This window comes from Chiloscyllium plagiosum, unplaced genomic scaffold (assembly GCF_037043375.1).
Source record: "Chiloscyllium plagiosum isolate Xiang-an unplaced genomic scaffold, Cpla_swu_hap1 HiC_scaffold_22, whole genome shotgun sequence".
Classification (NCBI taxonomy): domain Eukaryota; kingdom Metazoa; phylum Chordata; class Chondrichthyes; order Orectolobiformes; family Hemiscylliidae; genus Chiloscyllium; species Chiloscyllium plagiosum.
Window position 1 is genome coordinate 6,522,082 of NW_028270160.1, and position 22,764 is coordinate 6,544,845.

The 22,764-nt window shown below is 40.7% G+C and overlaps 1 protein-coding gene across 1 annotated transcript in view; it reads left to right on the forward strand.

Annotated features, from left to right (window-relative positions):
- Nucleotides 1-22,764, forward strand: part of pdzd7a (PDZ domain containing 7a) — a 114,338-nt gene that overhangs the window by 87,970 nt on the left and 3,604 nt on the right. The window contains exon 16 of the mRNA XM_043713079.2: nucleotides 1,050-1,150. Within this exon, the coding sequence (XP_043569014.2) occupies nucleotides 1,050-1,150 (101 nt within the window). The remainder of the gene's footprint in view (nucleotides 1-1,049; nucleotides 1,151-22,764) is intronic.

Sequence of the window (22,764 nt, forward strand, 5' to 3'; positions counted from 1 at the left end):
TAATGCTGAAGGAATAGTGATATATTTCCAAGTCGGGATGGAGAGTGGTTGGATGGGAATTTGCAAGTAGTGTCCTTATCATTTAGGTTATGAATTTGGAAAGAGCTGTTTAAGGACCCTTGGTGAGTTTTTATCATGCATGTTTTGAGTGATGCTCATTGCTGCTACTACTGAGCATAGGTGATGGAGGGAGTGAATGTTTGCAGATATGGTGCCAATCAAACAGCTACTTTGTATTGGATAATGTTAAGGTTCTTGAATGTTGTTGGAATTCCAGGCAAGTGATTTGTGCCTCGTAGATGGTGTGTGAAAGCTTTAGGGAATCAGAAGGTGAGTTACTCGCTGCAGGATGTAGAGTTTTCCCTTTAACTCCAGTTAAAGAATAGAAATTAAAAGAGAGCTGCAATTGCTGAAAGACAAAGAAAGAATAAAAGATGAAAGTACGCAACAATGCCATCAATATCTAACTTTTCAAATTGAAAGTTGAATACTAAAGGTAGAAACATTTCAATGGAATATAAAAAATAAGAGAAAAGAAAGAAAAATCAGGCTATTCTACAGTCAGAGGATAAACAAAGAGGGCAAAAGTTGGTAAAAATGATTCCTGTGTGAGTATGAAGTTTTTTCCTTTATTACGTTGTACACTATTATTGCTGTTTACAACTTTTGTTTCTTTTTAACATCTTCTGTTACTTCACTGAAATATCTCTTAATGGTGTCTAACTATCTGCTTTCTTCCTTTTAGCTCACCAAAGTCCTGTGGTTAGATTTTCTGCTCTTTAGAGTATTTCCTCTTTTTTTTTCCTGATTCCTCTGGACTTGTTTTCTATTGCAATATTCAGAAAGAAATTGGCTGGAATATTAAAGACTGCAGGTGACTCGACTGGGTGGCTCATATTTAAAAGCAATGGTGGTCTAAATATTCTTTTCTACTCTTGCATTCTATGATTCCCTCCACATACAATAAAATTTAATATTGAATTTAGTCACTTTATCAAGAGTTGCTCTGAAAACTTAAACAATTTTACTTTGTTGCCCTTTAACTCCAGGGATCAGTATTTCTGGTGGGATTGAATCTAAAGTGCAACCTGTTGTAAAAATCGAGAAGATTTTCCCAGGAGGTGCTGCGTCAGTAAATGAAACTCTTAAGGTAATACAATCGCTGAACAGTTCTGCTTCCCTGCTCAGAGATAAACTAAACCTGTAAGTCTATTGGACTGTTCTTTGAAAGATTGATGATACTTTTCTACAATTGCAGTTAAGATAGATTACTAAAAGGCTTACAGAATGTATAGTCACATCGTGAATTTGCATGATGCATCTGTTCAGCCATTCACTGGTGCTTTAAATAACTCAATTTCAGATATTAATGATGAGCTTCACCAAGTTTGACTTGAAAAGAGTTATCTAATCCTTCTGTTTTAAATCTTGCTCAGAAAACTGCAGGGGTGTGGACTACTTGGCCACTGTCCTTCTTCCCAGCCAACCAACAAACTCCAGACAAACCTTTCCCACAGCCGTAATACACTCTGGGTGGCCAATCTTAATAAATAGGAGGGCTTGCACCCCTCAGTGAAAGCAAGTTCAATTTTCTGCTGTTAGCCAATCAGATTGTCCGGCACTGCCAGCCACCATAGAAACATCAGAATTCCAGAGCGTTCCAGGATAAAGATTCTAATGAATTCCTGGACCCTGGTAAAGGGAGCTTAGGAAGAGAGCATTGGCAACTTTAGGGAGGAGGGAGTGTGTTGGAGCAGTGGTTTTAAAATCCATGTCAGAAGAAAGAGGAGTACTACCATTGGGGGTGTGCTCCTGATGTGCAAAGGACATCCATTGGAGATCATATGCACCTCCTTCCCACACTTGTTAAAATCTTTAAAGAAAGGGTCTGCTCAATCCAGCCTGCTGCCCCGTATCAATTATGTTACGGCATGGGCAGGATAATATTTGGGCTAATTGCACTTTCAATAAGCTCAATTGATCCTTAATTATTCATTTACGTATAGTTGGTGGGCTGCTGATCTTGGCATCTGCTCACTCTCCATGTTATGGAAAGGAGCTCAGGAATTGTTGCAAAGATGCCTGAGCATCCTCCCTAATTAATGTACATCCTGCACCCCTCACTCGTTTACCCTAGCCCCCACAATCCCCGCTGAAAACATACCCAGTGGAAGCATGTATGATCTAACCCTTTATCCAGTTTGGATTGTTTTATGTTTTTTGTAATCCATCTCACACCAATGGCATTACAATGCAAATTGGTAGAATTGTGTAGAAATAAAGTGAATTGAGAATTTACTGTCACCCATTTTATACTAACAAGCAAAGACTGAGTGCTGTTAAACACAATATAACTTTCTTGTTTGAACTTATTTAAATCTTTACCCTTGATGCTGTCATATGCATGTGGATTTTTACCAATTTTTAATTGGTGATGTGAATGGGACTAACTGAGTAAGATGATTTCCCTATCCTTAATCCTAGTGTTAGTGAGTTAACAGTGAGGAGCAGGTAAGATAAAGTATGAAAGAGCAGTCAAATTATTAACCTGTGTCTGTATTCATAGACATCAGACATGTCAGTTTTTATAGTGCCAAGAAGGTCTAGAGGCAGATTTAGTATGATAAAATTTTATCAGGTACTTGGAGCAAGAACATTCTAATTCTTCTCAGTAATCTTGCCACTTTCTCCTGTTACCTAACTCTCTGAGAATAAAAGAAGCATAATTAGTTGCTTCTAATAGTTTTATCCTGAGACAACAACCATGTCTTTTCAGATCATGCCAGTTGTTTTGTTTTCAGAATCCTAACACCCAACTGTAACCTTGAGCTTGTTTTGAAAGGCTGGTTTTAACAGCTAGTATTGTTCAGGCAATAAATATATCTAAATGTTCTTTTTTTGTTCCTTGGGATTCTGGTAAAAGGTCAGTTTGTTTTTATTGAGTGAATCACGTATTTCAGTTGCCTGTCTTATACTTGCATTGCCGTAAGGAACTGAAAGCCATTGAATTTACTTTTCCACAGAATTTGAATTATTACTGACATCAGTGAAAAATAAGTGTCTCAGTTAAAATGCTACTAATGCCACATAACCTAACACTATAAATGTTTGAAAACATGAAACAGAGTAACAAGGGAAAATTGAGAGCAAGCAGTAATTTATTCAAGAATCTATTTCAGTTATCCATCATAACATGAGAGAGCTCATGTTAAAAATAATGCGAATTAGAAGATCATAGATGCATAGAAACCCTACAGCGTGGAACCAGGCCTTTCAGCCCATTGGGTCCACACTGAACCTCTGAAAAACATCCCACTCAGACCCACCCCCTTGCTTCATCCCCGTAACCCCACATATCCCACAGCTAATCCACCTAGCGTGCACATCCCCAGACACTACCAGCAATTTAGCATGGCCAATCTGCCTAACCTGCACATCTTTGGACTGTGGGAGGAGACTGGAGCACCCAGAGGAAACCCATGCAGACACAGGGAGAATGTGCAAACTCCACACGGTCACCTGAGGGTGGAATCGAACCTGAGTCTCTGGTCCTGTGAGGCAGTAGTGTTAACCACTGAGCCACCGTGCCATCATCAAGAGCCTCCAAATTTTGTTTCAGATTGCTGAAATTTTGAATGTTGTTCTTCTCATCACCAGTCTTCCTCATTCAACTCCATCATGTGTGTTGCTCATGTCAGGGATATTGACTTGTGGTCCAATATTTGATCCATCAGCTGATCCCCTGCTTAACTGATCAACCATCCAGCTGTCCATGTACCTCTAGCTGCCAGACAGCTTACAGAGCCAAGAATCCACGTGTTCCACCAATTCTGTCAGCAATTTGTAATGCAGAGCTGTGGAAAGGAAGTATTTCTGGACAGCTGTCTCAGTATCATGGCATGTCTGGTGTCTGTGACTACAGGAGGTTCACAAGCGTACTGTCCGCTTCCAAAACTTGTAACTTATCAGCTGTTGCAGTATCAAATGAGTCTACTGGCAGAAAGACCATTATCACAAAGCATGCAATCTAATTATTTTGAGAGACAGTATTCCTGGCAGTTCGAATTTTTTTGTTAATTCAGAGGATGTCATCTTGTTGCTCATTCCTGATTGCTGTTGAGAAGGTGGCGGTGAACTTTTGTTGCTTTGACATTTGAATGCCCACTCATAAGCCTATAGGTAATGTTTTGAGAAGAACAGATCAATTAAACACCATATTTGTGACAGCACAGAAGTTTTAACAAAATACTGGCAGTGCACCAAGACTTCAAGCAAATTACTAACTATATGTTATTAACATTATGAATATAAAATAGGCAAAAACATCTTTGGAAGTAGCACAACACAAATTTGCCTTGCTCTCATGGGAGCAGGCAGTACCATGGGCTGCCATCTGTTTTTCACTGATGCAGGTACATGCAGATTACACTGTTTGCTTATGCCCAAATACACAGAAATTGTGATCTGCTGAGATCACACAGTCCAACCAGCTGATGTGACACCAAGTTCCCAGATGCGGGCAGCTCAAGTTCTGGTGATGCCTGTGACTGGTTGAGTTCTACTCTGCCTTTTACAAACAGACAATGGAACACCTGATTTGACTTGATCAGCCAATCATTGGGGCACAATATGTTGCATTAGCATTGAAATTCGTATGAGGCATTGCTCTGTTGTGGGTAGGCATCCTGTTAATGGAAAGTACCATTCAGTCAGGGTTTGAAATCATTGAGAGGCTGAATAGGCTGGGGCTGTTTTCCCTGGAGTGTTGGAGAGTGAGGGGTGACCTTTATACAGGTTAATAACATCATGAGGGACATGGATAGTGTAAGTAGACAATGTCTTTTCCCTGGGTTGGGGAGTCCAGAACTAGAAGCCAAAGGTTTAGGGTGAGAAGGGAAAGGTTTAAAAGGGACCTATGGGGCAACATTTTCACGTAGAGGGTGGTGCATGTATGGAATGAGCTGCCAGAGGAAGTGGTGGAGGCTGGTGTAATTACAACTTTTAAAAGACATCTGGATGGGCATATGAATAGGAAGGGAGAAAGTGAGCACTGCAGATGCTGGAGATCAGAGTCAAAGAGCATGGTACTGGAAAAGCACAGACGGTCAGGCAACATCCGAGGAGCAGGAGAATTGACGTTTCGAGCATAAGCTGTACATTAGGAATGAAGGTGGATATTGGTCTGAATCAGAAGGGTTTAGGGGGATATGGGTCAAGTACTGGCAGATGGGACTAGATTAATTTAGGATATCTGGTTGGCATGGACCAAAGGGTCTGTTTCCATGCTGTGCATCTCTATGACTCTATGAAAAGTCATTGGTAGAAAATACTTAAACTTCAGAATGGTGGGAAAAGTCTGAGAAAGACAGGGATTAATCAGTTACAGTCAGCAGAGATTTCTTAAGGGAAGGTTATGTCTGAATAACTGAATTGAATTTTCTCAGAAGACAAGAAAAATGTTGCTGAGATTTGTATATTTGATGTAGTTCAACAATTAACCTCGGTGCATCAGACAACACTAAGGGCTATGGGCCTCATGTGAGTAGTAGTATATATTTGGCAGTACACGCTTGATGAGCTGAGTGGCTTTTTCTGTACTCTATAATTCTATAATAATGCTTTCTAAACTCTTGATCACACCACTGCGAAGGACGCAGGCAGCAGATATATCGGAACGCCAGCACTTGCAAGTTCCCCTCCAAGCCTCTCGTCACCCTGACTTGGAAATATATCACTATTCTTTCACTGTCACTGGGTGAAAATAGTGGAACTCCCTCCCCTGCACACTTAAACCTTATGGATTGCAGATTCAAGAAGGCAGCTCATACTGCCTTTCCCAGAACAATTAATAATGAGCAATAACATTGTCTAGCCAATGACATTGTCATTTTATGAATTAATTTTTTTTTTAAATGGTCAGTGAGTGATTTTGTGATTGGAAGGTTGATTCCATTGGGGTAATTTACAGGAGATGATAGCCTGGTGGTATTATCACTGAACCTTCAATTCAGAGACCCAGGTAATGTTCTGGGGACCCAGATTCAAATACAAAATAAGCAAAAATCTGCTATGGTAGACGATGGAATTTAAATGTGATAAAAATCTGTCATTAGGAGTCTAATGATTACTATAAATCCATTGTTGATTGTTGGGGGAAAAAAACATCTGGTTCACTAATGCTTTTTAGGGATGCAAATCTTCCATCCTTACCTGGTTTGGCCTACATGTGACTCCAGACCCATAGTGATGTGTTGACTCTTAACTGTCCTCTAGGCAGTTAGGGATGGGCAATAAATGCTGGCCCAGTCAATGACACCCTTATCCTGTGAATGATTTTTTAAAAACTACAGAGCTCAGTACTAGACCCCTTGAATTTTGTGGGATATATCAATGATTTGGACTTGATTTGTTTAAAAAATTTGCAGGTTATACAAAAGTTGGCCCAGTGGTTGATACTGAAGAAGAAAGCTTTGAAATGTCGGAATACATCAATGTACTTGTCAGGTTGAACACTGGCAAATGGAGTTCAATCTGGACAAGAATAAGGCTGTGCATTTGGGAAAAACTAACCAGGAAAGGGAACACAGTAATTGGTAGGATACTACAACATCTAAAGGCATTTGGATGGGTACATGAATAGGAACAGTTTGGAGGGATATGGGCCAGGTGCTGGCAGGTGGGACTAAATTGGATTGGGATATCTGGTCGGCATGGACAAGTTGGACCGAAGGGTCTGTTTCTGTGCTGTACATCTCTATGACTCTATGACTATGCATGAAGGATATGACGGGCAGTGCCCTTCTAACCATCAGACAAGCTTTTTGGAAAATTCTGGTGATGTAGCATTTTGCCAAATGACTTTGACAGTCTATTCTGGGAACCTCCTGGCAGGATTCACCCTCTCCTTTCCCACAGGATCTTAAACTCATTTCTGATGGGGGTGTGGTCAAAGATGCTTTTCTTTGTAAATTTTTCCACAAGGGACAAATGGTATAGAACAGTCCAAGTACTTGCAGCATACAATGGCAACGAGGTCAGACCAATCCTTCACAACACCACAAGGATTTGACAAGGGACAGGTAGAATTTCAGTATGTAGTGGCACTCGTATTTGTGTGACTGAAGGTCTACAAACAGCTTAATGCAGCCACAGGCACAAAGGTGACCATCAGGATGAGCACAGAATTGGGTACAACTTTCTCCTTATCCAGAGGAGAAAGTGAGGAGTCTAGAAAGCGAGGACATTCCTGATAAAGAGCTTATGCTTGAAATGTTGGCTCTCCTGCTCCTCGTTTGCTACCTGACCGGCTGTGTAGATATAACTTGGTTATTGGAATCAAATACTTCTTGTAAGCTGCAACTTCTTTTCAAAAACCAGAAATTCAGCGCGAACAATAGTTGTTTTGTAAAGAGTTCTTTGTTTGGATTTTGTAGAACATAATTAGCCTTTAATTGACTATCCTGATGCAGTGAATGTGCACTTAATTAAAAATGCAGTAGAGGTAATTCATAGTCATATTAGAAGTAAAATGCGAATTAGCAGAGAGGATGGATTGAATATCAGAGTACATACAATTTTAATAAGAAGTCTCCAGTTTAAAACACTACTTTCAGCTAATTGAACTATATATCTCTACTTCAGTAATCTTCATAACATGTTGACACTCAGAAGAAATTTATAATTAATGATGATGTTCTCGCATCAGCAAAAATGTTTGAATCGAGTTGGTAACACAGTGATAGTTTGGCTAAAGTGTAAGCTGCATGATGACATTTAAAGTCTGAGATATGATTTCAAACGTTTTTCAAACATTTTGTTCTCCTCAAGAAATTGCTGGCAAACAAAAGGGTCAAAAATAACTTAAGAAAATAGGAGGTCATAAAGGAAACACTGACGCAATTCCTTAGAAAGATGATAAAAAGCTGGCGTATGAGCAAACATTTCTCAGTTTCATATGCATCCCTGTTGCCATAGTATCCATTTCGATTCACAAATACACAATTCACTAAATGCAGCAACATCAATTAATTAAGTTGTAAAACAAAAGAATGTCAAGGTCTTAGACTTATTTCTAAAGGGATTGAATTAAAAATTAGAGAATTCATGCTAAATTCGTACAGAACCTTGGTTATAAAACATTTGGAATAATGCTTTAAATTCTGATTGTCATATTATACAGAGAAACTGTAGAGGATGCAGCAAAATATACAAGAATTATACCAGAATCATTAGGCTATATCTATCAAGAAAGGATGAACAGATTGCAGATTTTTTTCTCTTCAAAAGACTGAACAATGACCTATTACAGGTCTTTAAAATTAGAACAGGTTTTGAAAACATAAAACATAGAAAACAGGAGTGAGAATAGCTATTTGATCCATTTGAGCCTGCTCTGCCATTCAATATGATCTTGGCTGATCCTGTATCTGAATGCCATAACTCCACTCTGTCCCTAAGCCCTTGGCACCTTTAGTACCTAAAAGTCTATTTACTTCTTACCTAAATATGTTTAATGACTTGGGCTCCACTATCTTGTGTGCTGGAGAATTCCACAGGTTAACCACCCTCTGATTGAAGATCAGGCAGGGTGTCTCAGTGGTCAGCACCGCTGCTTCGCAGTGCCACAGACGTGGATTTGATTCCAGTCTCCGGTGACTGGCAGAAATCTGCACATTCTCCCTGTGTCTGCAGGGGTTTCCTCCAGGTCCACAGGTTTCCTCCCACAATCCAAAAGTGTGCAGGTTAGATGGTTTGGCCGTGGGAAATGTAGGGTTACAGAAATGAGGTGGGTCTGGTTGGGATGCTCTTCAGAGGGTTGGTGTGACTCGATGGGCTGAATATCCTCCTTTCATACTGTAGGGATTCCATGATGAAGATGCTTCTCCTCATCATAGTTCTAATTGGTCTACCCTATATTCAGGGAGCATGATCCTTGTTCTAGATGTCCCAGCAGACAGAAGACCTCCTGTATTCAGTCTACCCAGCTCTCATTCTTCTAAACTCCAATGAATACAGGCCCAGTCTCTCCTCATATGATAAACTTGCCAATCTGTGGAACAATCTGGTGAACTTTCACTATATCACGCTGTGACAAGTTTATCTTTTCTTAGGTAAGGAGACCAAAACTGCACACACTATTTCAGTTTAGTCTCACCAAGGCTCTGTACAGCTAAAGCAATATAACCTTGCTCCTATACTTATCTTGCTCCTATTCTCAAATCCTCCTGTAATAAGGGCCAACATATTATTTGTCCTCCTAACTGTTTGCTGTATCTGTATATTTGCTTTGAGTCACTGTCATACATGAACACCTTTGTACATCAGCATTTCCGAATCTATCACCATTCAAATAATAATGTCTTTTTTTTTGTCAATTGAATTGAATGGCTATCTTCTTATCCACATTTTACTGCACCTGCCATGTATTTGCTCACTCATCTGCTTATCGCATTCACTTTGAAGCCACTTTATTTCCTAATCATTCAAAGTCAGATTTGACAGAGTAGACAGAGACAGATGGCTGAATTTTCTGCATAGAGGTGGGTTTCTGACACAAAAACAAACACCTACTCCCCACCTCTATGCGCTGATATTGAAACTCATTCTCTGTCTACTCTACCAATAAAGGAACACATTTGTTAAAGTTGTGACTTTAGTCAGTTTCCCATTGAAAGAGGAGCTGGTATGGAGACAATTTTCCTGTCCTCCTAAAGCTGATGTGGACAAGAATGGAGATGGGTCAGATGAAATGTGGAATTAATTTAGAAACTCCACTGCAGCTATCACTGAAGCTGTTGTTGTCCTGACAGAGAAATTGTGCTAGAGCCATCCACTTTACCAGGACAAAGAGAATTGTTATAGGATTCAGATGTCTGGTACCCAGAATTTCAACAATATTGACTGGATCCAGTGCTGGAGGCTTGGAGAGAGAGGAGAAAAGACCTCTTCTGGGAAGGTGACAGCAGAGGCCACTTTATCATGCAGAAGCAGCTTAGGTTGATTCAGCATCTTCATTTCCTCCTCTTGCCTCCAGCTCCAGGTCATTTACCAGTAAGCTAACAATCAGGCATCACCTCCCTCAAGATCCACACCTCTCTGAAGGGTAATGTTATGGAGAGTGCAGCAGACAACAACAATAACTGAGATACTTATAGGAGGTTATTGGAGGTCACCACATAACCATAAAACCATCAGATGTAGAAGCAGAATTAGGCTGTTTGGCCCAGCAAGTCTGCTCCACCATTCAATCATGGCAGATATGTTTCTCAATCCCATTCTCCTGCCTTCTCCCTATAACCATTGATCCCTTACTAATCAAGAGCCTACCTATCTCTGTCTTAAAAATGGCAAATGGTTTGGCCTCCACAGACTTCTGTGACAATAAGCTCCACAGATTCTACCTCTGGTTGAAGAACATCCTCCTCATCTCAGTTCTAAAGTGGCTTCCCTTCACTCTGAGATTGTCCCTTGGGTCCTAGTCTCTCTCACTATTGAAAACATCTTCTCCACGACCACTCTATCCAGGCCTATCAATATTATGTAAGTTTCAATGAGATTCTCCCTCATCCTTTTAAATTCGATCGAGTGCAGATTGAGTACTCTCAATTACTCCTCACATGACAAGCCCTTCATCCCTGGGATCATTCTTGTAAACCTCCTGTAGATTCCCTCCTAGACCAGTACATCCTTCCTTTGGTATGGGGCCCAAAACTGTTCACAATATTCCAAATGTGGTCTGACCACTCATGAATTGCATCTTCTAGAGCCTGGTGGTCTGCTGAATGGTTGTCCAGCTGAGCAAATGTTATTGGTTATATGCAACTTCTGTGTCTCTGTCTGAGGAATCATAGAGGAGTGACTACCCATCTTTTCAAGGGATTTCACTTTTCTTTTTGAATCCACTTAAACTCCCTGCAGGTTAGAGTGAAGGTCTCCAGCAGCCTGGTCTGGTGGAGGATGAAATAGTTAATTTGGCTTGGCACTTTGAAATTGACCTGCTGCTGAAATTTCTTCTCCCCATTGCCCCAAAGCCCCACCACCTTCCCATCTTCAGGAGATCCTTATAACCTATCCCTCTTGAATGTTTATACTTGTGTGGAAGAGTAAAATTAGAGGCCATCAATATTACTGTAGTCATCAAGAAATCAAACAGGAACTTTGGAAGAAACCACTTTGTCTAAAGAATGTTGAGAATATGGAATGCACTATGACAGGATGTGACTGAGGCAAATACTATTTAAATGCAGTTGAAGGGAGCCTACATTAACAAATGAGAAAGTAGGAAGCAGAGGGTTATGCTGATAGAATTAGAGGAGGGAAGCTGAGTAGATTGTAAATGCCAGAATGGATTGATTGGGCCAAGAGGCCTGTTCTTTTTTTGTGTATTCTATGTAATTCTTTCAAAACATTATGTCTAGCAAGGTCTGACTGGTTTCAGCATTGAAATTTAATTTTCATAAATAGTAAGCCTCTTTGCAAACTTTCTGAAATTAGCAGAACTAATAGTAGAACTTACTACAATAAGTTACAGAAGAAAGTGAGGTCTGCAGATGCTGGAGATCAGAGCTGAAAATGTGTTGCTGGAAAAGTGCAGCAGGTCCCAGAGGTGTTCTCTGAAACACTCCGCAAGTAGGCGGCCTGTCTCCCCAATGTAGAGGAGGCCACATCGGGTGCAGAGGATGCAATAGATGATGTGTGTGGAGGTGCAGGTGAATCTGTGGCGGATATGGAAGTTTCCTTTGGGGCCTTGGAGGGAGGTGAGGGGGGAGGTGTGGGCGCAAGTCTTGCACCTCCTGCGGTTGCAGGGGAAGGTGCCGGGAGTGGAGGTTGGGTTGGTGGGGGGTGTGGATCTGACGAGGGAGTCACGGAGGGAGTGGTCTTTACGGAATGCTGATAGGGGAGGGGAGGGAAATATATCCTTGGTGGTGGGGTCTGTTTGGAGGTGGCGGAAATGACGGCGGATGATGCGCTGTACATGGAGATTGGTGGGGTGGTAGGTGAGGACCAGTGGGGTTCTGTCCTGGTGGCGGTTGGAGGGGCGGGGCTCAAGGGCGGAGGAGCGGGAAGTGGAAGAGATGCGGTGGAGGGCATCGTCGACCACGTCGGGGGGGAAATTACGGTCCTTGAAGAAGGAGGCCATCTGGGTTGTGCGTTTTTGGAACTGGTCCTCCTGGGAGCAGATGCGGCGGAGTCGAAGGAATTGGGAGAATGGGATGGCGTTTTTACAGGGGGCAGGATGGGAGGAGGTGTAGTCCAGGTAGCTGTGGGAGTCGGTCGGTTTGTAGTAGATGTCCGTGTTGATTCGGTCGCCTGAGATAGAAATAGAAAGGTCGAGGAAGGGGAGGGAGGAATCTGAGACTGTCCAGGTGAATTTGAGGTCGGGGTGGAAGGTGTTGGTGAAGAATTTGAGGTCAGGGTGCAAGGTGTTGGTGAAGAATTTGAGGTCGGGGTGGAAGGTGTTGGTGAAGAACAATGGTTTTCCCTGCACCTCCACACACATCATCTATTGCATCCTCTGCACCCGATGTGGCCTCCTCTATATTGGGGAGACAGGCCGGCTACTTGCGGAGCATTTCAGAGAACACCTCTGGGACACCCGAACCAACCAACCCAACCACCCTGTGGCTCAACATTTCAATTCCCCCTCCCACTCCACCAAGGATATGCAGGTCTTTGGACTCCTCCATCACCAGACCACAACAAAACGACGGTTGGAGGAAGAGCGCCTCATCTTCCGCCTAGGAACCCTCCAACCACAAGGGATGAACTCGGATTTCACCAGTTTCCTCATTTCCCCTCCCCCCATCTTGTCTCAGTCAAATCCATCGAATTCAGCACCGCCTTCCTAACCTGCAATCTTCTTCCCGACCTCTCCGCCCCCACCCCAGTCTGACCTATCACCCTCACCTTGACCTCTTTCCACCTATCACATTTCCGACGCCCCTCCCCCAAGTCCCTCCTCCCTACCTTTTATCTTAGCCTGCTGGACAAACTTTCCTCATTCCTGAAGAAGGGCTTATGCCCGAAACGTCGATTCTCCTGTTCCCTGGATGCTGCCTGACCTGCTGCGCTTTTCCATCAACACATTTTCAGCTACAATAAGTTACACTTTCATTTTGAAAATCAAATCAGTATAAATGAGCAAAACATAATGAGTCCTGGGTCTGTTGAGTAGTGTTTTCTGCTTACACTGTACCATCTATCTGTTTCCATCTGTGGAACAGTTGCTTTGAACAAGAATGTACTGACAATTTGTATATTCAGTGAAGCTGGTTTAAAAATAAAATCTTTCAAAAAGTGAAAAAAGGATTTATTTTAGTCTTTCTCATGGCCTGAGTGAAATTCTCCCAATATTTTTCTTTTTAATTTTTGAGTGATGTTTATCCAGTCTGGCAATAGCCCTGCATGTCAAATATCTGACCCAATTGTTTTAATGCGATTTCACATATATTAAGATCAAAGTCAAATTTGTTACTTTTAATTTAGTTTCATCTCAAGTAAACTGTTTTAAGATGAGCTGTCATTTGCCAAAATAGAACTGATCTCATGAGGGCTGTATTTTAATATACTGTGTGCTTAAGTACACTATTTGGCAAAAGGAGTGGGAAAGGAAGAAAGGAAAATGTCAACTAAGAGTCCAGCAATCTTGAGTAAAGTAACTGGTCAGAAATGCAGTATTACATGAAGTGCTTGCAGCACCATGTTATACTGCCAAACATTAACTTCTCATGCCAGAGAAAAAGGAAATAGAATTTGAGTCATATGTTAAAACAGTCACAGCCAAGAAGACAAAACCTTCCCATGGTTTAAATGGGATAGACTACTAACATCATATTTTTAAAGTGCAAAGTATTGCAAAGTTAAAACAAGTATTGATTTGAACTGGTATTGAAGCCCTTTTTTTGTGACCAGGTACTTAATTTCTGATATTATTTGTAAACTTTAATCCCATGGGTAAGGTGGAATCCTTTCATTCATTCAGGGGATTTGAATGTCACTTGCAAGGCTAGCATTTATTCTCAAACCCTAATTGCCCTTGCTAAGGTGGCAGTGATTTGGCTTCTTAAACCACAGCAGTCTCCCTAGTGTTAGCCCATCAAAAGCGCTGTTAGAATTTTGATAGTGAAAGAATATTTTATAGGTCTAGATCAGGATATTGTGTGATGGGAAGGGGAAAATTCAGGTGGTGATGTTCCCATGTGTCTGTTGCCAATGGTTTTCTATATGGCAGAGGTTGTAGAATTGGAATGTGCAGTGTAGCCTTGGGTGAGTTACTGTAGTGCATCTTGCAGATTGTACACAGTACTGTTACTGTGCCCCTTTGCGAAGAGAATGAATGTTGAAAGTGTTGGGTGTGGTGTTGATCAAGTGGCTGCTTTGACAAACAACTTGTGTATTTTTGGAGCTGCACTTCTCCAAATGAAGACTATTCCATCACACTCCTGGCTTGTGCCTGTGGATGATTGCAAGCTTTGGGGAGTCAGGTGGTTAGTAACTCACTACAGAATTTCCAGCCTCTGGCCTGCTGATGGATCCACAGTATTTGTACGGCAGTTCCCAGATCAATCAGTCATAGAGTCATACAGTATGGAAACAGACCCCTCGGTCCAACCTGTCAATGCCAAACATAATCCCAAACTAAACTAGTCCCACCTGCTTGTTCCTGGCCCATATCCCTCCAAACTGTGCCTATTAATGTATCGATCCAAATGTCTTTTAAACATTGTAACTGTACCCATATCCAGCACTTTCTCAGGAAGTTCATTCCACACATGAACCACCCTCTGTAAAAGATTTGGCTTTTATGTCCTTTTTAAGTAAAGTGTTAAAAATGCAATAAATATTTAATCTAAAAGAATGCCATGCTTAGAATAGTATTGTCTTAACCTTTCAACAATTTGATATCACAGGGCATTTAAATTATTGCCATTCTTGGCAATAAACCCTAATCATGATCTTTAAAGTTTGATGCCATCTTTCCAATAAACCTTGAGATTGTCAGTGATAGGGAGTAGATGCAAAATGTTTTATGCACTAGCTAGTCATCATTTCTTTCAATATTTGCAGGAAAAATTTGTGCCTTGAACGGATTGTAATTTTTTTAGGTAATCCATATGTTGTAAAGAAATTTAAATAACTTTTCCATTACCACTCGGAGTAATTTTCCCTAAAGGCATTGCTTCATTAAATCTTGTGGAAATGTCCATAGTCATTAAAAGATATTAGCTCCCAAACCTGGTTTTCACTAGAGAGCAACACAATCTATTAAGACCTTGCTAAACAGTTCTTCAAAAGTTGGTATTGGAATTAAAGGTACAGGCTTTCTTGAGATTTGGGGTTTCTCCACCACCTGACATATATGGCATGTATGACAAAATTTGACTTCATCTTTATGCAATCCTGGCCAACAAAAGTATCTTAAATTTTAGCCTCTGTTTACATAATACCAAAATGACCTGCAGTTGAAATTTCATGGCCTGTCTTATGGCCATGTCATGTTCTCCAATTTCCTTATCTCTCTGGAGTTCAAGTTGTTTTAATTCCATCTCCCTCTGTCTTTTCCCCTCCCTTTCTATTACCTTCTACCTTTCCTTTTCTTTAATTTCAAGACTTTTTTTTAATCTTTCTCCAATTCCGTTCTTTTTTCCCTATCTGAATCAGAGCTGATCCCAGTTGTGACATCCCACTTGTGGTTTCAGGTTTCTGTTATCCAATGTTGGATAATCTTCTGAAGAATGTCATTATTATGACATCCTGCTTTTACTTGTACATTCACTTTATCTGCAAACTCTCTTAGTTTGGCTTTAGTCAAAGATTTCAAATAATCCACTGCTGTTTTCTTTCACTTCAAGGAAAATCTTAGCAACACATAAAGCTGTCTTCAAATTCCCATGCAATAAACATCACCACAATTTATGTCCAGAAGCAACACATACCCATTAGTTTAAATAGAAAGACACAGATCTCACATAAATCCAGCTAATTTGAACATCCCAGATGGGTCCCCAAACATTATATTCCCATATAATGTTATCACTAGAAATACCAAATTGAAATATGGCTCAATATATTATATTGTTTTTGGTTTTAACAAGGTGGTGTCTCACTTAAACATGAGCACATAATGCTTCAGCTTTGGGTTTAGCAATAAAACATAGGTTTATTAGTCAAAAAATGAAGATTAGGTAAAACAAAACAAAATTATTTATATATTTAAAGGTTTTGAAATATGGTAAAAATACAATTCCGTTAATCCCAACAGCACCCGCACTGGATCCTTACACGAGATAGAATGCTCTTCTCTGTCCCACAAGTGGTTTGACTTAGCTGTGACTTTAGTTCCCACTGAGAGGCTGATAGCATGTCGTTGATCCTCATATAATTCAGCTTAGACTGTCTGAGCTTCAAATAAAGCCCTTGGGTTTTAACCAAACACTTATGGTCTGGAAAGTTAAACTAAACACCTTACTCTATTGGAACATAGTTTTAAAAATTTTAAACTACCTTCTTTCTTTCTCAGGACAAACTGCTTTACATAACCAGTTTAGCACAACTGTTGCAGAACTGCCTAAACTAAAACAAAAAAAAATCACATTTTTGCAAGCTTTAGGTGCTCCCTCAAGTCCCCCGAAAGATCTAGGACCTTCTATCTGAAAGCTTAATCCACTACACTATTTACTTTGTTCTCTCGTAAACCCTCCCAATGTAAACAAATATTCAATAACCTCCAAAACTACTCATCTCAGACTTTTTACTTAAAAATACATAACCATGGCTACAGAAATATTGACAAGTTACTCATTAAACTCCTTAAGACACACCCAAAATCTATGTGCCAATAGTTCAAAATCAAAAATCTAAACCCATAAGTAAATGATGTTTAAAAAATATAAGTCACACTTGTATCTCAACATTACTGGTGCAGTTAAATGGACTGAATGGCCGCCTTCTGCACTGTAGCGATTCCGTGAACAGGCAGTGGAAGAATTGATTAAGCACCCCAATGATCTGCTTGATAACAATCTCTGTGGCAGAATAACTGTTATTAAATCTATGTTTCCCACATGTGCATGGTTTGCACTCTTCTCAAGGGTCTTCAGTTCACATCTATACATGGTCCAAGTTTCGCAGTCAGAAGGATAACTGCCTTATACACAAGTATCTTGGTATGGATATCACATTTGAAGACTCGTTTGGCTGTTTGTGTGACTTGAGCCCTGTTTGCAGTGGCATACCATATTTGTTTGTGCTATTCATAAATGATGTGGATGAGAATGTAAGAGGGATGATTAGTAAATTTGCAGATGACATAGATTGGCCAAGTAGCTGACAGTGAGGAAGAAAGTATTAGGTTACAGGAAGATATAAGGGATTTGAGGAAAACATTTCTCATCAAGAGGGTGGTGGGGGTCTGGAATGCATTGCCTGGGAGAGTAGCTGAGACAGGAAGCTTCACAACCTTTAAAAAGTATTTGAAAGAGCACATGAAGTGTTGCAACATTCAAGACTATGAATCCAGTGCAGGACAGTAGGACTGGATGTAGTAAGTCGTATATTTTTAATGGTACAGATTTGGTAGGCTGCAGGACCTCTTCTGTGCTTATGATTATGTGTGGGGGAAATTTTGCACATTTGGGAGGACTTCTCTGTTGATCTTATGGGGGGATGGACCAGAACTTGACCATCGACGGGTTGGTAAAGGATTTGAGTCTTCTTGAAGTTGAGGGTTAGACTAATTCTTCAGTATGCTTCTGCAAAAGATATTAAGTGATGCTTGAGAATTCTCCTCCAAGAGAGCATAGATGACTTTGCCATCCTACCAAGTCTTCTTTGTGGCTCTAAGACTTGGATTATGTGTAGACAACACCTCAAGACCATTGAGAAGGACCATAAACACTGTCTGAGATGGATTTTCCACACCTGCCAGGAGGACAGACGTACTAACATCAGCATGCTTGAAGCAGATAATAGCACCAGCATTGAGCCCGTGATCATCTAAAACAGTTCCACTGGGCTGGCCATGTGCTGAGGATGGCCGAGTTCCAACTGCCAAAGCATGTCTTCTTCTCCCAGCTCAAGGAAGACACTCAAACGAGAGGAGGATAAAGAAAGCATTTCAAAGACTCACTGAAGGCTTCCCTCAAAAAATATACCATAGATGTCAGACCCTTGTTCAGAAGAAACTGACTTGGAGGAAGCCCCTGTCTGTAGGGATACAATTCTTTGAGAATACCCATTGGCAAAAGGAAGTATGGAAAAGGAATAAGAGAAAGGAATGTCAGTAATTTTGGCCAAAGGCCACTTCCACCTCCTGGAAGGACTGTCAAGTGTGTAGTTGAAGATGCGGCTGTAGGTTCAGGTTTATCAGCTACACAGGGACCCACAGAACCTATGACCAGTGACATGAAATTTTCAAGGTGGACAGTCATACGCATTAGCGATCGACTGCCAACAATGATGGGTTTGTACTCCAGAATTTCTTGTCTTTATTCTTTCATGGGATGTGGGCATCCTTGGTAGGTCCAGTATTTGTTTTCCCAATTGCCATTAAACTGGGTGGGTTGCTTTGCCATTTCTGAAGGTAGTTAAGAATCAACCACATTGTGGATCCGGAGTAAGGATGGCAGATTTCCTTCCCCAGAGGGAATTACAGAATCAAATGGATTTTTGCAATTATTGCTGGCATTTTCATGTGTTCATTATTATGGGGATTAGCTTTCAATTTGAGATTTCTTAATAGAATTTAAATTCCACCAGCTAATGTAATGGTATTTGCACCTGTATCTCCAGAGCATTAACCTGGTCCTCAAGGGACTAGTTCAGCTACATTAGCACTACTGACATCACCCAAAGATGTTCAGCAGATAGCCTTTGTTGCTCAATAGCCACCCTTTGGTTAATTATGTTTGCTTAGAAGCTAATAGTGAAATGAATTAACTCAGAGCATTGACATCTCCCATTGCTGGGATTGATCTCCATATGCACTGAGGATGATTACACACCAACTGAACTTGGAGGGTGTGTGGCTGATTTAGATGCAGTACCCAAAATTAAGTGTCTAGTTTGTAGCCCCTTGAATCACAGGAGTTTTGATGCTTTTCTCTGGAAGGAGAGAAGACAATGTATTCCTCTCTGCACCTATGTGTCAGTCACCTCTCTTAGACAAAGATGGATGTTGGAGATGTTCTCTGAAAAGTTATGAAAAGGTCCATGGTTCCCGTAACCTTCACAGACCATTGGCAGTATTATCCTTGCCTGCTCTGAGGCTGCAGGTCTGCCTGAAGCATGACAGATTTCAATGAGCATCTCCTTTTTGAAACAGTGATATTTAACACACTTGTCCTCACTGAAGAGGAGGTAGGAGGATGGCCCCTGAAGATACCAGTGGATCTGATGTCCTGCTGAGAGCCATTCTGTCACTGTGTCACATCTGTCTATTCATTTTGTTGTTCTGCACGCTAAGAGGGTTGGAAGCTACAGCACCCTTGATGGAGAGCAAGTGGTCTGAGCAATGAATCATCAGCCAATCTGAGATTACAGCTTTAAATAACACTGGTTCATTCTGATCTTGAACACACGTGTGAGGTTTGGAGAGGCTGAGCATTGAGATTGACAATACCACAGCTAGACTCAAATTAATGACTGAGCAACTGATGATCTGTTCTGTCTACTCTTCATATTTCTGGCATAAAGTTTGGCACCTGTGTTACCAACCTACCCAAACATTGTCCAGTGGCTCGCACCAAGAATCAAAGGAACAAACAGGTTACAGTTTATTAACGAAGGAGAATGATTAAATATTTTTCACTTATTAAAGAAGATGATTCTAGTATGTATAATGTTAACAGTTTATTATGTGTTGAAGATGTATTCCTTAATTACTGAGAGCCATTTGCTTGCAGGTGCAGAATTATCATTCCCAGTAGGGACATAAACTGTGTCAACGTTAGAGACTGCCAGTCTAAGGTTTCTTGAAGGACATGGATAAGCTCACTTGCATTTAGTGTTAGGTTAAAGAAGCCTAAACAACCATCCAATTAAAACTGACAGCAGCAGTTTCTAACATTTAATGTGTTTAAAATATTTTTTCCGAGTAGAGAAGTAAGCATGGCAAAAGGCATCGAAAAAAGAATAATATTTATTTTCACTGCCAACTGTAAATGGAATATAAATTCTCAGGGTTCATATCCACATGCAGTGACTTGATCAAATTCAGAGCTATGCAATGAAGCAAAATCATTGCTCACAGTTGAGATTAGATTAAAATGATAATGTCAGTCGATGTTAGCTAATTATAACAGTTGGGAAAAGAAGATAACTGCCCTACAGGATCCCAAGAGGATCAGTGGCTGTCGGGAAACCTGGACTCTCTTTGAAGAATTATTACACCATTAATTGTCCTGAAATAGGAAAATAGCTTGGATTGTTTGATCTTTCAGACTGTTATTTACCCACTGAAAATCTAATTGTTCTGCAACACTTGCCACAGCTGTCATATTTAGATATGCTTAAAGCCAACCACAGACTCATGTTCAGACTAAGTTTCAGATGCAATTACTATATGCATTAACTTGTCCTTAAAAAAGCTATATCCTTATTTTGGTGTTGTGAGCTTAGTAATGCCATTACTAATATTCTACTTTTAGATTTAAAATAAGAAAATCTTGTGCCATATTAATGGACAAATCCTTAACATTCTATGATTTTTTTAAATCTGCCATTCTAACAGAAGCATGCACTCACTAAATCACATTTTGTCAGTTCAAACATGAATGAAAGGCAAATCAAGGCTTTCCCTGGGGTGGAAAGTCCAGAACTAGAAGGCATAGGTTTAGGGTGAGAGAAGAAAGATTTAAAAGGGACATAAGGGGCAATTTTTTTCACACAGAGGATGGTACGTGTATGGAATAAGCTGTCAGAGGAAGTGGTGAAGGCTAGTACAACCACAACATTTAAAAGGCATTTAGATGGGTATATGAATAGGAAGGGTTTAGGGGATATGGGCTAAGTGCTGGCAGGTGGGCCTAGATTAGGTTAGGCTATCTGGTCGGCATGGACGAGTTGGACCGAAGGGTCTGTTTCCGTGTTGTACATCTCTATGACTCTATGTCTATTAAAGTTCCTTTTCTCAATTAATACAATAAGTGTTTGGCTGCACTTGCAACTGGATATTACTACCAAGTTGGAGTCTGATCCCATTTTCCCAGCAGTTTGTGCTTTGTATCATTGTCACATCTGTTACTCTACTTGATGGAATGTAGAAGTTAGGTTGAGAAAACAGATAGTCTTTGGCAACCCATATGGTATTTGTTTCAGTGCTTTCATTGCTCTAGACCAAGAGTGATAGGGTTAATATTATCCAGTTGTCTGTAATTTTAAGGTGAAGACATTTTTATAAAAATGACTTTATGGGTTATATCATCACTAGCTAGGCCAGCATATAGAGCCCATTCTTTATTGGTCAAAGAACAATTAAGAATCACCCTGCATTGCTGAAGATCTGGAATCATGCATAAGCCAGACCAGGTAAAGGTAAAGGATGTTAGTCAAACAGATGGATTTTGATGACAGTGGCTGCATGAATATCATTATACAAGACTTCTACTGCATTTAAATTTCACTGTCTTCAATGGTAGGTATTGAACACACATCACTAGAGCATTAACCTGGAGTTCTGAATTACTACATTGACATTATCCCTATGTTGTAATTATACTACTCACAGAGCGCTTCAGAGAACATCAACCCAACTGCCCTGTGGCTAAATACTTTAATTCCCCCTCCGACTCTGCCGAGGACATTCAGGTGTTGGGCCGCCTCCATCGCCACTCCCTCACCACCCGACACCTGGAGTAAGAACGCCTCATCTTCAGCTTCGGGACCCTCCAATCCTCCCCTCTGACCTATCACCTTTACCCCCACCTCCATCCACCTATTGCACTCTCAGCTACCTACTCCCAGCCTCACCCCCTCCCATTTATCTCTCCACCCCTGACACTCCCGATCTCATTCCTGATAAAGGGCTTTTGCCTGAAATGTCAATTTTTCTGCTCTTTGGATGCTGCCTAACCTGCTGTGCTTTTCCAGCATCACACTCTCGACTCTAATCACCAGCATCTCTAGTACTCATTTTCGCATATTATCCCGATGCTACCGCCAACCCCCAAATAGCTATTGTCAAAATCCAGACTGAAATAAAAGGAATGGGCAAGCTTGGCAACATATTGAGTTATTGTTGTTAGCTTAGTAAAGCTACAACAGTCTACAGCTTATAGAGAGTTACTCAAGTCATGGCAATTCCAAGACCAAAGCCTGAATTTTGCAGTTTTATTCTCATTGTGTCTCATTTCACTCTCTTAGAGTAGGTGCATAAATTTTAACGTAGATAGGGAGAAGGTGCCGGGGCACTCTCACGAGTTGGTACATAGACACAGGATAGAATCTTCCAGTCTTCATCCTTGCCAAAACAACGGGACTATTATAAAGTTGGTAACCTGATTTTTTTAAATGAAGGGACTTAGCTGAGCTTTTTAACTCAATAAATTTAATAGGATTGTCGTCCCACCTCTGCTTTGCCAGACTAATAACTTCCATCCACATTCAAACACATTTCATCTTGCTCAATGGAAAATGCTTTCCCAAGTGACAGTAGAACTGGTTCAGTTTTAACTTTTCAGAGTTGTTTTAGGGTGATTTTCATCTGACATTTATTTTCATCAGGCATTCCTGTCTCTCATCAGAGGTGCACCAGTAAGAAATTGAGAA